General features: G+C 42.1%; 2 protein-coding genes and 1 long non-coding RNA gene across 7 annotated transcripts in view; 1 reads left to right on the top strand and 2 right to left on the bottom strand.

Moving 5' to 3' along the window:
* Nucleotides 1-1,199: 1,199 nt before the first annotated feature.
* GATAD1 (GATA zinc finger domain containing 1) lies at nt 1,200-5,635 on the bottom strand. The gene is made up of 5 exons (XM_084507928.1): nt 5,257-5,635; nt 5,043-5,168; nt 4,596-4,655; nt 2,482-2,665; nt 1,200-1,777 (listed from the first exon to the last, which is right to left on the bottom strand). The coding sequence occupies exons 1-5, from the start codon at nt 5,512-5,514 to the stop codon at nt 1,587-1,589; spliced, it is 819 nt and encodes a 272-aa protein (XP_084364054.1). The 5' UTR covers nt 5,515-5,635; the 3' UTR covers nt 1,200-1,586.
* On the top strand, nt 4,590-11,972 carry LOC311430961. 3 transcript variants are annotated; one of them, XR_014689148.1, is made up of 3 exons: nt 4,590-4,718; nt 7,085-7,269; nt 7,688-11,972. It is a non-coding gene; the product is annotated as an uncharacterized lncRNA (long non-coding RNA). The 3 variants fall into 3 exon arrangements; XR_014689149.1 differs by lacking the exon at nt 4,590-4,718 and adding an exon at nt 6,271-6,444; XR_014689150.1 differs by lacking the exon at nt 4,590-4,718 and adding an exon at nt 6,271-6,533.
* The window catches only part of ANKIB1 (ankyrin repeat and IBR domain containing 1), a 97,153-nt gene continuing 93,654 nt past the window's right edge, over nt 11,583-15,081 (bottom strand). For all 3 annotated transcript variants that reach the window (XM_084507917.1, XM_084507916.1, XM_084507918.1), the window contains exon 20: nt 11,583-14,794. In XM_084507917.1, coding sequence (XP_084364043.1) covers nt 14,042-14,794 — 753 coding nt within the window. In that variant the 3' untranslated portion in view covers nt 11,583-14,041. The remainder of the gene's footprint in view (nt 14,795-15,081) is intronic.

The following is a 15,081-nucleotide window of genomic DNA, read 5'->3' as shown; positions in this document are numbered from 1 at the left end:
CAATATCCTGAACATGGGCACACATCTGAAATGTATGTAGCAAATTACATAAGAATTTGAGAATTAACTCTGTATTATTAGTATACAGCTAGTTTTGGAAGACTTTGAGCTATTGACAATATCCCCTAAGGCTGAGGCTGCAAGCTGAAACAAATATATCTCACTCCTGTTGTCACAGGTACTGCTGTATTAAAAACGTTCAGTATCTGAGACTTCCAAAACATAATTCATCGTAAATCAAACCTTTTCATGAAGCTAAAACAACTGTAATGCAGCCTTTATAGACTGTCACGCAATACGCTAAAGCTTATTTGGGACTTCTGAGTGCTCTGGTGTCCTGGTTTCAGTTGGGGTAGAGTTAATTGTCTTCCTAGTAGCTGCTATGGTGCTGTTTTTGGATGTAGGATGAGACCAATGTCGTTAACACACTGATGTTTCAGCTGTTGCAGAGCAGTGCTTCCCACACTGCCCAGCTGGCGAGGAGGCTGGGGACGCACCAGGAGCTGGGAGGGGACAGCACCAGGACAGCTGCCCCAGGCTGGCCAAAGGGATGTTCCACACCAGGTGGAGTCATGAACAATACAGCTGTGGGGCTGGCCAGGGGAGCTGCTGTTGCTTGGGGACTGGCTGGGCATCGCTTAGCTGGTGGTGAGCAACTGCATTATGCATCACTTCTTTTGTATATTCTCTTTTGTCGCCTTTTTTTTTTTCCTTAATAAGCTGTCCTTAGTTAACCCATGAGTTCTTGCACTTTGCAGTTCTCTCCCACATCCCACTGTGGGGTGGGGAGAGAATGAACAAACAGCTGTGGGGTGCTTAGCTGCCTGCTGGATTAAACCACAACATAAGGTAATATCATATATAAATCTTTTCACTTTTCTTTTTTTTAATATATCTAAACTGAAGGCCAGTTCTGTCTCCTATCCCTCACAGGCAGCAAGAACCAGTAACCTCAGGGAATTCAGGCTACATAAGCATAGTAGCCTGTCATAGTAAGTATGTCATAGTGTTTTGAGCTGGCTGGCTTGTAAAACAATTAGTACAGAAAATTTTCACATTGAAATACCAATATTTGGTATTTTTTCTTTTCTACTATTTAAATATTTTCATTGGCATACTCAGACTATCAATATATAAAAGTAGTATTTTTTTTCTTACTCATCATTAATTGCAAAGACAGAAAAAACACAGAGAAATAATAAGGATGTGAAACTCAAATCATACATAATGTTAGCTTACTCAAGAAATCAAGATACATTTCTGCCATGAGGCCACCAGGAGGGCACATCCAAGTAACAGTTTTTGAATCTGCATCCAGCTTTCCAAGAAATGCATCCCCATAAATAAAGTTAACAGGAAGCTACCTAGGCCCACAGGTTTTAGATTCACCTGAACAAAACTGAATGACACATTGAATGGGGAAAAAAAAACGAACTTCAAAGATGAGATGTATTTTAAAATAAATAAATACCATAATCCATAAAGTAAACTGAACACTTTATAATTTTTTTTAAACTTCTCATACGGTATTCACAGACTTGAGAATATACTGAAAATAACTGGTCCAAAATATTCCTTTAAAAAAGTTATAAATTATTGGTAACAGTTTCTTTAATGGAGATTGCAGGAGTAGGTCCCACATGAGTCCATATATATCCCTTCTCTGGTCTTGTAGGAACTGTAGGGAAGGGAGATGACCGAGATTTGAAGTATTCTGAAGGTGCATGACAAACAAATTCCAAATATTCCATCTTCCTTGGGAGATCTTCTTCTGGTCCTTGGAAAAAAATAATTTTCGAAGACAAAGTTTAGAGGCATAAAAGTGGAGAATCCTCAATGACATAATATGCAGCAAGTCAACACCCCTTAGAGAACGTGCCATCTCAAAAAGTGACCGTGTAGTACCTGAGGCTACACCGCCAGCACGAAGCCTCTTTACTTTTGCTTGATTTTTTTCCCCATTTGAAGAATTCAGTTAGTTGAGTGAAATGCTTTATATTCTAAATGGACGCTATTTGTTGCCTGCCCATCAAAAGGGCTGTACTCAATTTATTAATATTTCACAGTTAGTTGCAGAATGCCCTCTATGCCAGTGCTTGCACACTACGTACATCACATATCCAAGATGAAGATCAGCTAATTCTGGTCCCTTCAAAGGCAACAGCCTGGACTAGCATATTGAGTTTGTGCTATAATAACTTTGATTCTGTCTGTGGAGTAATAATTTAAAGTTGCAAGACTGTAATTGTGCCTGTGAGCACAAACGCTCAAATAATCCTGCTTAGTGTAGTAGTGCCACTCACACACATAAGATAAATAAAAAAGGTTATTCAAGTAGAGTAAATGCTTACAGGATTAGGGTCTACAATGTGAGAATTGCATGAATGTCCATGACAAACTAAAATTTCACTTCAAAATTACAGCTCTGCATTAGTCTAGATACTTTTAAGTAGTTGTATAAAGTGAAAGCTTAGAGATTACCTATGATATAGGATGCAGGGTCAAAACAGTCTTTGGGGCTGGCTTGCGTAGGAATGAGCCAGGTCAGTGCAGCGCTCTTCTCACAGTATTGGTCCTGAATAAACCCACGGATCTGAGCATAGTATGTTTTTCCATCCTGCTCATCAACCACTGAAATAACATCTCCAATTTGATAGTATACACCCTAGAAAACACAAACAACAATTAAATCAATCTGACTTCAGAAGCTTCACTCTGATTCTTGAGTATCTTCAATATCAGGACCTCACACTGCCTCAAATTAACCCAGTTCTCGAGAAACAGCCTTAATTCAGCCACGTGCAAAAGACGGGGGGTGTAAGCTGCAGTGTCATCTCTTCTAAGAAGTCATCAGCACCACTTGTGCCCAGTCACCCAACATTTAGGAGTCTGGATTCAGTCCCAGAATTGCTGTGAGACTACACAGACAATTCCACATGGTCTCTGTCTGCCAAATGTTGCAGAAACAACCTGGCCTCACCAGTCTTCAAAGAAACGGCTCTCAGATGCTCTACCTTCTCCTTTCCCACCGCTGCTATGCCTCCTGTCTGCTGAGCAGAGATGGTCTCATTCTGCCAGGAGAAGGAGAGTGTGCAGCCACCTTTCAGAAAAATTTCTGTAATTTCCCTGTGTGTGCATGGAAAGCAGCTTTCTGCATATGAAGTTTACCCACCCGCAAGTCCCAAAACACTGATCTACCTCATGCTACTTGTTAATGCCAGACCTTTACAGGGTGCTCTTTAATGTGCATGATGCTGCACAGCAAACGCAACATCCCTTCATGTCATAACAGTGTCAACACAACACACTATCAAGACTAGAACAATGCACTATCTAGTCTAGAACAGACCATCTCTGACTTGGAAGGGCCCTACAAGGATCAGAGTCCACCTCCTGGCTCCACACAGGACCACCCAAAAACCAAATCAAACTCAGAATGTTGACCAAACACTTCTTGAACTCTGTCACACTTGGTGCCGTGACCACTTCCCTGGAGAGCCTGTTCCAGTGCCCGACCACACTTTCAGTGAAGAACCTTTTCCTAACATCCAACCTGAGATTGCCAAGAATCATCCAAGAGGGCTTTCGTTTTAGAACAAACAAAACAAAACAAAACCAACCAACCAAACAAACAAAAAAATCTCCTTCTCAACAATGCAACAAAGTATCAAAATAAAAATACTTAGGATAAAGATATCAGGTTAAATAAAAGTTCTGACATAACTTTAAAGAATTTCTGACAAAAACAAAACTACACAATCAAAGACATCAATTCTCTTCTGAAGTAGTCAGCAGCAAACAGAGATTCATCTGGGATGCAAGACATGAAGCATCAGGTCCCTAGAGAGTATAACTACACTCAGTTCACCACTTTTCCTCCGGCTATGCAGGCTCCCACTGGTTATCGTGACCTTTTCTTTTGGGAAAAACACATTTTGGTTTGCTTGTTCCACTGGGAAACAAAAACAAATTTCAGAACTTCAAAACTCTAACACCTTGGCCTGCTGGTAAAAACACTCTCAGTCATGAACATGAGAAGAAAGCCAGCTTCTGCTTTCACTGGGTTAGTCAACAGATCTCATTCCCTGGGTGTCTGAGACTGCTCGCACACAGCTCTGAAGTGGGAGCTGGTTCAGATGCCAGGCCAGTGCCACCCATCTCCTTTCTGTGCAATATCCTACAGGCCTGAGGTAGGGACACAAACTTAACCCTATATATATATATATAACCCTATATATGTATATGTATACATATATACACACAGATATGCACACAGAGCTCAAGCTCGTGATCTCAGCATGGTGAAAGTTAAAAGTTTATAAACCTTGACTGCAATAATTATTAAGGACACCAGATGCATCTTTTTGTTTGGTGAAAATACTGAGCCAATGACGGCTACGTAAGCTGTTGTGGTAAACTACGTTCCAAGTCTCAGTGGCAGAGATGTGGCAGAGCACAAAACCACACACACTGCTGGGCAAGAAAGCACAGTTTTGTGACTATTTCCTTCCTGCTTTCATTATTTGTGGCAACTTCTGAAACCAGAAATAGAAACAGCAAGATCCTTTTTGCAAACAAACCTGCACAAACCATACCTTGTAGAAGATTGACTCGGCTGTAATTATAGTGGACACGGACTCGGGAGCCTTGATGGGCTGGGGAAACAACACACAGATGTTAGATGAAGAGTGGTGAAACAAAGCAACAAGTTACAGCAGGTAATTCCAGGGTGGGTTTTAGGACGGCAACATACTGGTGGTGTCTTAGAAGATTTGGAGATGGGAAACGAGCTGCAGACGTTTCAGAGCATTTGTACTTTGCAAATGGAAACAAGGCTGGCAATTTTTTGGGAAGAAGCCAGGTTTAAAGGCCCTCACCCACGGCCACCAGGTCCTGCCCGGAGGGGCCGCCCCTCCAGCAGCCACCCAAACGGGCCGGCCCTTGGGGCTGCAGGGGAACAACCCGCGACCCCAACCAACCAAACCCCAGGAGAAGTGCCTCACCCCACCACCCCCCAACCCCCCCCAGGCACCAACCCTTACGTTTTTTAACTTAAAAATGTGCCTCCTCCCCTTGCCTTTCGTGGAAACCTTCTTCTCGGCGGCGGGCGCGGACTTGTACTTGGTGTTCCTCAGCCGGGCGGAGCGCCGGTGGATCTCCTGCTTGCTCTGCGGGGAGCGACACCACCGCTGGAGGGACCCCACCGCCGGCTGAGGGACACCCCAGGGCCCCCCAGCCCCTCCCGGCCGCTCTCACCTGCTTCCCCCCGCCGCCACCACCCCCGCCACCGCCTCCGCCTCCACCACCACCACCAGCACCACTACCGCCGCCTCCCCCCCCGCCGCCGTTGCTGTGCTGGGCGGCGGCCGAGGTGGTGGCGAAGGCGGCGGGCCCCGGCGGGGCGGAGCGCGCCGTGCAGTTGTTGCAGAGGATCTCGCCCTGGCCGCCCTTCTTCCACATGGAGGAGGAGGTGCTGCGGCACACGCTGCACGTGGGCTTCAGCCCCAGCGGCATCCTGCGGCCGGCGCCCGGGGCCCGCGGCCCCTCAGCCTCAGCAGCGGCGGGGAAGGGAAGCGAAGCGGCGAGCAGCCGCCACAGCGCCGGGCCCGGCGCCGGCCCCTTCCCGCTGCCGGCGGATGTCGCTGCCGAGAGGCGAGGGGCGGCGGCAGGAGCCGGGCAGCGGGCCCGGGGCCTGCCCTCTGCTGGCGGCCGGGCCCCCGCAGCCGCCCGCTGCCGCCGGGGGGCGGCCCCGCCGAGGGGTTGGAGCCTCAGCGGGAGCCGGGGGAAGCGGCTCCGGGTGTGTGTGTTTGAAAGCTGCCTTCCTCAGAATCGCAGAATCGTTAAATGTGGAGTAGACCTCCCAAATTATCCGGTGCAACCATCCCCTACCACCACTGTCACCACTGAACCGTGTCCCTGAGCACCACGTCCAACCTCTCCTTGGTGTTCTCCTCGGTGACTCCACCACCTCCCTGGGCGACCCGTCCCAGTGCCTGACCGCTCTCTCTGAGCAGAAATGTCTCCTCATTTCTAACCTGAACCTCCCCTGGTGCAACTTGAGGCCATTCCCTCTAGTCCTGTCACTAGTTACCCGTGAGAAGAGGCCATCCCCCAGCTCCTCACACCTTCCTTTCAGGCAGTTGCAGACAGCACTAAGGTCTGCCCTGAGCCTCCTCCAGACACAACCACCCCAGCTCCCTCAGCTGCTCCTCATTAGAAAAGTCAAGGCTTTCTGATTTGGGGAACAACAACTGCAGAACTGACCCTCAGTATACACTGGCTTCAATCTGCATTCGGCCCACTGCCACACAGACCCTCAAACACGCACCAGATAAAGGGAATGAGTTGGTGTCTTCGTGAAGCTCTGTCAGCTACATGCAGAGCTTCTGTTCCTCGATGGTTCCTCACTGAGGCAACTCACCTCGCCCAAACCATTGGGTACAGGTGATAAGCCTGATAAGAACAAAAAGAATTCTACACTTGCTTAAGATTTGCAGGCTCTTGGTGTCCATGCCTAGCCTTCATGCTTCATAGTTAGGTTTCATTTAAAGCTTGTTTGGTACAAATTCAGTTGTTTTCTTTTGTCTGGTTTTCAGTGAACATGAATAAACATGTAACATTTTTTACATAGAGGAAAATGATTGTGCTAAAATCAAATTGTTCTTTTACATAAAATAGGGGCTACTTCATCCAATGGTATTGTAGTAACTATTGCATAATTAACGGACATAATTTATAGGGATCTTGCCGATGCCCAGCGTGCATGCAGTGAGCGTGGGGTGGCTGGGGCACTCAGTTCCCCTTGTCCTGTCTCTGGGGCCTGCCTGGGCTGGCTCTGGCTCCACAGTAGCCCTGCTTACCCACTTGCACTCCTCTCTTTCACACCAGTTTTGACTTTCTTGTCGCCAGGGCCTACATCTGTTCCCTGTTTTGATTTAAATTCTATTTTACCTTCATCTCTTTTCAAGCCACCCACGGTCCTTGGGGTTGTTGTTTTTTTAAAGCTGCTTCTGTACTCCTTCCCTTTGTAGTTTTATGTGATTTCAAGGAGACCTTTGAACTGTTCCCCTCACTTCTCTTGCAGCTCCTGTCTGCCTGCCTTCCCAGCCACCTGCCTCAGAAGCCCTCCAGCACTGGGGGGCATCAGTGCTTACCTTGCCAGAGCATCACCAGGCTGGTAGGAACAGAGTAGAATGATGTTGTTTATTTCCATCTTCTGTCCTAAGTAAGCACCTAATCCTTTGCAAATGATATTATTCTGTGAATTTGGTAAGTTATAGTTGTCTTTTATGTATGTATGTATTTATTTTTAATGTAGGCAGTAGCTGAAATGTTCTGAAATTGAGATTTGCTGCATACCCAGCAGGTGCAGGGCTCTAGGGGTAAGGGGACCTAGGACTTCTTAAAAGTACCCGTCCATAGGTTCCCCTCACTAGGATTTCAAGTTTGACAGTTTTGAGTATCCTCATTTGTTTCCAGATCCCCAACAGAAGTAGAACAGAACTAGATTCTCTACGAAGCAGAAGCAGGTTCTAAGGCAATTGCTAGGCTGTGGCCTGTAAGTTGTAAGTGCCTGATTTAGTTGAAGGATTTTGCAGCATGTTTAAATCAATTAAATTAATTAATTAAATCAATTTAAATCAATTTTCTTCTAATTAATGCATATTTCAACTTTACTTTATTTCAGCCTCAGTCAAAGAAAGGAGCACTCCTGGCTAAGCTCTTCCGAGTCATCAGAACCCATCCCTGCCCTGAAGGACTTCATATGTAAATAGACAGGACAAAGAATTGGAGAAAACAAAATGTTGTCTCCACCTGGGGAAAGGGAGCGTCAACATTAGCAATGCACTGACAGGCACCGCAGGATCATTTCTTCTTGGGAGCTTTCAGGCAGGGTGATTATTAGAAGTAATGCATATCCGCACATGCTCTGTGCATCTCCTGCTTAAGTAGTTTAATTGTTCTGCTATAATTTGACGGCATTGCTTCCTCTTCGGTTCCTACTGCTATCCTGTGTCTGCTGGCTCATGTCTGAAGAGTCCTTTATTACAGTTTTCCGTGTCATTCTTCCACAGCCAGCTGCAGATGCTGCACCTGGAGGGCTTCTCTAGAAAGTTTTGTGCTGCAGATGCATGTAATTTGTTATGAATCTGACTGACTGGTGTAGTTTGCATCTCCACATGGTCCTGTACTCAGGTTCTGTGCTTGTCAGCTCTCTTGTGAGACGAGCACATTTTATTCTCATAGTTCCCATAGCTAAAAAGGATGCTATTCTTGAAATATGTTGGACAATTATTATGCACACGAATAGCATGCATATATATTTGCAACATGGTTAGGTGAAGCAATGGCAGAGATAACGTGATCACAGGGACTTTGCTCTTGAAAGGCATCTTAAATCTGTCTCTCAAACTACTTTATTTTTTTTCTAACATGCTGCAGTGACACAAGAACAGCAAAAACACTAACAAAAGTTTGTGTTTCTGCGCAGGTAAGTACTGCTGATAACCGTGACTAGGGAAGTTCATTTTCTTAATGAGTGTTTTTGTTAAAGAATGTTTTCATGTCTCCATTATAAGCCAGTATGACAGCTGCAGGTGAACACTGACTTCTAAAGGCACAAATGCACATTCCCACTGTGCTTGTGTATCATCTTAGCTATGCAGACTTTCTCTTTATTTGATTAGTGAAAATACATAAAGGCGACCTACCAGTTGGAAAAGATTTCATACCGAGTGTAAAGGAAATTCAGTTGTTTACAACTGCCAGTATATTACTGCTTTACACTTAAATTTCAAAAATAAGAATAGCTGTTTGTCATGTTCAGTCAGCTGCACTGAACGGGTTACTTCGGGTTATTATTGTACGTGTTTTTTGATGAACTTCTCTGGGGCAGGCACCCACCCCTCTACCTACCTCCCGGCATACCCTCAGCTGCACTTTTTTGTCACTCTGCTATACTGACCAGGGTTGCAATTTTGAATCCTGCCCTTGCAATTTCCCCATGAAGGCTTTCAGAGTATGGACAGAATAAAAGCCAATTCCGGAGCTAAATCAAAGGTTGCAAATGCCCAGTCTTTCAGTGCTCTGTCACCTAACCTGACAATGTGAATGTCCCAAACTGCTTGATGCAGCTTTGTACTGTCTCTAGTTTAAACCTCCATATATCTGTACAACACAGAATATGAAGAGAAACTCATGGTACAATCCAAAGTAGTCCGGTGATCAGGGAAACATTCTAGATGGGGAAAACCTGGCTTAGTCAAAGACCTTCTGGTTGAGAACTTAGGCTTCCAAATATGAGTTTCCAGCTTCTTGATGGGTGCCTTAATTAGCAGGCTGTTAGAGTGATATGCATGCATACCTTGCAGTCGCACACTGCGTGCTGCTTGATGTTAGACCTGTCAGGAAGCACAGCTGTTCTGGTATCCTGAACACGGCAGGCTCACGGCGTAATATTGTGGCTTTTTGTCTCACAGTAGTCAAAGGATCTGCTGCAGTAGTCAACAAATGGAGCCTGAAGTCCAGTGGGACTTCAGTGTAATACCTGAGGTGCTCCTGGTTCTGATCTTGGTACCTGTGGCCTTTGGCATACCTTGCGCCACCTTGCAATGACAAGTGTGAGTACATGAGACAATTGTGAGTGTACTTCATTTTCAATCAAGTGTTAGAGCACACTACACCATTTGTTGGATTCTGCACCCAGTTCAGACTTGCCTTGCATATTTCTCCAGAGTTTAGTCTGGGAGTTTTTCTTACAGTCCCTGCTTTGTTCCTGTTCTGGTTCTGTTATCAAACTTAAGCATTTCTCTCCATTGTTATTACAGTGGACTGTAGAACTGTACTCATCCTTACTTGAGTCCAATCAAATTTCTTCAGAGGTGAAATGGGACTGCTTTGCTGTGTTGATACAGCAGCAGCTCAGTATTCAAACAAAACTTAGAAGGGCTGGCAAGTATGAGAATAGCAGCGTAATAGGAAATTACACGATGACATATTTTCTTTACATAACAAATTGCTATTGCGTTTCAGTGTAAAGATTTTTAATGTAAATATTGTGTTTCAGTATAAAGATATTTGACTCTACAGAGCAGAGTCAGACCATTTATGAAAAATGTTTTGTCCTTTGCTTTTTCTTCAGCAGTAGCTACAAATGGTTTGTGCCCTATCTGGAACAGTCAGTCTTTAGTAAGTCTAAAGTGCACTCTGGTGTTATCTCACCCATTTTAACCCATGTTATCTCATCTATTTTAAAGCTCTAATACTATTTTAGAGATCTATATGGCAGAAAGTGCAAAAACCTAAGACTGGCAGTATATTCAAGGGGAAGTGACTTCATCTTACACATATCCTTGCATAATGCATGGACATTATATACATCATAAAGGTCTGTATCCTAAGTTTATTTCTGCACTATGCATATTGCGCTCACTTTGTACACATTGAATAAGTGTCGTTTTTACTTAGACCATCACAGAATCTGTCAATTTCTTTTGCCTCCCAGGACAGAAATCATCTGAAATCATGGAGAATGGGGTTGGATGGCTAAAAGGTAGCCAGGACTGCAGTGCTCAGTAACACTGTCTCTGCATGCTGAAAAATACAGAACAGGAATTTTTACTGGCTGTCTGCTGCTGTGCATTACACATTCAGTATATAGATGTCATAAAAAGATGGCTTCTAACTCCAGATGCCTGAACAGAAAATACAGAAGGGGGTTAACTAGACTGATTTCCAAATAAGATCCATTATTTTATTTTATTTTATTATTTTTTTTTTAAATTGCAGAGTGCAAGCATTTCTGCTATAGCACTCGTCTAGTATTCTTTGCAATAGCATTAGTGAATTTTGGTTGGCTAATTAACATTGTGGTTTGTACGTACCCCTAAAAATGATGCTGTTGCCGACGTGTACTGCCATGACAAAACATGTAAACAGTAGGGTAGACACCAAGACTGACTGTGGCATTTGCAGAAGTAAAAATGCTAACAGCAGAGTGAGACTTTTTTTCTTCCACATAAAGTATTTTATAAATAAAATTGATCTGATAATATGAGCAGAAGGTGCAGTGGCCAAAATACAACTGATGAAGAATTTGAATAGTGATATTCAATGTTGCTCATAGAAAAACACCTGGGTTCATAAATTGATAAATACTCCTTAAAACCACTTTTATAAAGGTATTTCATTCTTATGTCATTACCAGTTCTTATGTACAAAATAAAACTAAACAAAAACCAGGACAAAATCCTCTGTCTTTCTCCAGTATCTTTCAGCGGATATGAAGTTTATACTGAACCTCTACCTGGTTATGTTAAATATTTTCTTGTTTGTATTCTATTTATCTGTATCTTCAAGCAAATGACTTAAAAGGAAAAAAATAAAAACATGCAAAAATCTTCTGCATTTTGTATTTCACAGCAGGAGTTCTGTAAAGATCAAGACCTGCATAATTTTAAAATGACACCGTCCTGTCAACAGCTACGTTTAAGAGTTTCTTGGTGAGACGTAACCTTAAGTTATCTATGAAAAGCTGAGGGAAAGAGGTTTTGCAGTCTAAGATGAGATAAGACAGAACGGAATTAGTTTAAGTAATAAATGTTTAATCAAAGAATTTTACATATTATTAACAGCATTCATTTGGCCAAACATCTACATGGTTGTAGTATCCTACTTGTATATAAAGTGGGAATGTATCAAGTATAGACTATGAAAGTGCAAATAACAATTCAAGGTTAGAGTAATTTTTTACATTATAAAATTAACAGGTTTACAAAATAGTCTTGCCAAACTTTATTTTTGAATTGTAAAGTCAATGACTATGGTGTTAAAATAAGTACCAAGAAAATACAAATTTAATAGGCTAATTTCATGCTCATAAGAGTAACACAGAAACAATGGATATACTGCACAACCTAACCAAATTACAAAAACCAGAACCCACAAACTTCACTATCTTCACAGAGAGCACTCTTACATATCTTACTGTAGCTTTGCAAGACATCTCGATGCAATACACACAATCTTTGTGAGAATCTTTCTATCCAGAGATTACAATTCAAGGAAGCTATGTGAGTTAAACAACTTTCAGACCAATTCATGTTGATAGTTCATGAAGAACTGTTTTTGCTGAAGGACCTTATACCATAGAACGATTTAAAGTAGGTATTTTTCCAAAGATGGCCAAGGGTTTGTGATTATGCCAGGAACAGGGCAGCTAGAAGAAAAGCTGGAAAATGATTCGAGACTATTCTATTCCTTTCTCTCTAACAATGCTTGCAAAATGAACGAGGTTTTTATGGGGTAAGGGTAAAACACTCTTATTTCATTTTTTACTAATATGAACCTTGTGACTGCAAGGTTCAAAAGCAGGATTTGCATGAATTCGATACACTCACTTGAACTCACAGTTATCAATACATAAACTTTGCTATCATGACACTTGCCTATACACACTCAGTAGTAATAAACTTTTATATCATATCAACAAATCTCTGGTAACAGTTAATCAGAACTTAAAATGGAGTGTATGTAATTTGCTCGTGTTATGAGAAGTTTTGATTATATGTAATTAAAACAGCCATTTCAACAACTTAATCTAGTTGTAATTACATACTGTACCATTGTATCTCACTAACTGTAGATTGATGCTTTTAAGCAAATCTAAAACCAGTATTTTTTTTTTTTTTTTCCACGGTACAACAACTAGGAAGAGGGGTTTTCAGGTGTGTTTTTTGTTTTTAACACTAAACAGTAATCACACAGCAAATGAATATTGTGCAATTGAACAAATACCTAGCAGTGTTTTGTTTATGCAAAAACACTGGTTGAACATTTAGTTATTTACTGTAAAGGCAAGGCCATGGGTGGTTGTATGGAGGTCTTTGCAATTAATAGCATAGTTACTCCAGAACAGACACTGAATTTGAATTACTTGTTTAACTGTGGCAACTATCCAGTTGGGTTAGGCAAAGGCACCGTAACATGTTGAGCAGAATCCGTTATCTGAACTTTAATTGTGGGACTGGCTAATATATGAAAATTCTGTATTCCTATATTTTTATAAAACGTTATCATTAAAAGTAATTGCACTATTAGTGCATAGAATGCTTTGTAGAATTATGAAAACAAAGAACTATGATTGCACTTCCATTAAAGTGTCTCTTAAAATACAGCATAGCTGTTGCTAATTGACTGTATTTTAATATTTAAAATAACTGTTTAACAGCAGCATTAGGTTTTATTAACTTAAGATACAGGCTACATTTAATTAAATGCAGTCACCATGGCAACACATGCCAGTTAAATTTAGAGAAGCAATGTTACCCAGTGGTTTCTTTCACTGCTAAGAATTGTGGGATTAGTTTGATAGAGTAACACTGCAGTGTTTTGTTAGGCTACCGCCAGCTCACTATTCACAGTTTGGCACGTTTGGACTGTAAATAGACATGAAAAAATCTTTGATTTTAATGTGAAAGAATATCCCCTAAAACTTGTTCCTGGAGCAGTACTAAAGAGAAGCATTAAATACCTCAGTTCACACTGCTAACAAAAAAAAATGAAAAATGAGTACGGGGAAAGTTATGGAAAACAAAACTAGCAAACAAACAAACAAACAAAAAGAGAATTGCTAAATGTTATTTTGGTGAAAGAATGAATTCTAAAAAATGGAATAAACTATTTCTTAGGAAAACCAACCAAAATAATCAGTGTAAGCCTTTAATCTGTACTTTCAAGTTAAGGATCATCAACCTAAGGCTAAACAGATGCTGCATTGTATTAGGAATGTGGAATACAACCTACTTATTCCTTTTTCTTGAGAGCAAAAAGGCAAGTACTACCTAATTAAATGCAAAGGATATTCCTTGAAAGGTTCACATAATTACAAAGTACTACAATTCAAGAGAACCCCTAAATATCCATCGTTACGTCAGTGGTTACAACTGAGCTGTAATTATGTGGATCAAAGCCTCCATAATGCTTACTCCACACACTGTACCATCTGTCTCCGCCATTCGGTTACTCCAGATCTCGGTTTTGTTCATACCAGATGCACATGTTCAATCCACTCACTTGAGGTTTGAGGAGTCTGACTTGAAGTGTCTCCCGAACCATCCAGGGTGCTTGCTCCTTCCCTGGCATTATCACCACTCGGTGAAACCGTTTCACCTGGAATAATGTTTTCTTCAGAAGTGCTTTCTTCTGTTTGGGTTCCTCTGCCTTCGTTTTTGAGCGCATCCTCAAATAGCGCGTGCTCTTCCTGAGGCTCCAACCCTAGGTCTATAACATTTGGCTGCCCTCCTGACCTATCTTCAGTACTAGGTTGCTGAGAGTCCTCATCCATTTCTGTACTCGTTGAGGGGATCAGAGCAATACTCTGTGGGTTCATGTCGTGAAACCAGGCCATAATGTTTCCAAGAAGATTTTCACTGGTATTGGGGTCTTGACTGCTGGAATCAGCATCGCTAGATGTCGAGTATAATCCACTTCTTGTATCACTGCAGGGGTGTGAATGAAGACGATCAGCTGAAAAGGGATCGCTGCCTGCACCTAGTCTCATCAGGCTGTCACCAAGTTCTAACAGCTCAGAGCTGCTTAGAGCGGCTCTTGGGTTATCTATACTTATGGGAGCAGAGTCCAGTCTTGTAGGCAAAGAGGTACCTATTGCTCCTAATGATGCCTCGTTATTTAGAAAGTCTCTGGTTTCTTCATCTATGGCCAAGCCTGATTCTTGTAATGATAACTGAATAGCTAGCAGGATGTTTGGGTCGTCTTCATCCAAAGAACTCAGAGCCTGTGGAAATATGTAAGGTTGCTTTCAGAATAAAACTTTCATCTTGTAACATATTTTGGATTAAAAGTAATTTGGCCTCAAATCTTATTTTCACAATTGACTGACACATGTAATTTATCAGAATAATTTTTTTACTGATACAGTTGCCAACAATTTAAAAGCTGAGGATTGTTTAGCAATTCTTACTGGTGTGAGTATGTAATTTGTTGCCCTGGACTCTCCCTCTCTTGTTGAAGAATTAAGAAGTTTTGCAGAGACAACATGACAAAGAAAAGCAGAGAAGAGGA

Source organism: Aythya ferina (genome assembly GCF_964211825.1).
Source record: "Aythya ferina genome assembly, chromosome: 2".
Lineage (NCBI taxonomy): Eukaryota > Metazoa > Chordata > Aves > Anseriformes > Anatidae > Aythya > Aythya ferina.
Note: the sequence above shows the minus strand (reverse complement) of the source record. Positions and strands in the feature narration are given on the sequence as shown.

Excerpts from the sequence above, each read along its gene's own strand:
- GATAD1 (XM_084507928.1), bottom strand. The coding sequence starts at position 5,514 with ATGCCGCTGGGGCTGAAGCCCACGTGCAGCGTGTGCCGCAGCACCTCC. Across the intron at positions 4,656-5,042 it reads ACATTTTTAAGTTAAAAAAC|CCCATCAAGGCTCCCGAGTC; the intron begins GTAAGGGTTGGT and ends TTGTTTCCCCAG. Across the intron at positions 2,666-4,595 it reads CCGAGTCAATCTTCTACAAG|GGTGTATACTATCAAATTGG; the intron begins GTATGGTTTGTG and ends TGTGTTTTCTAG.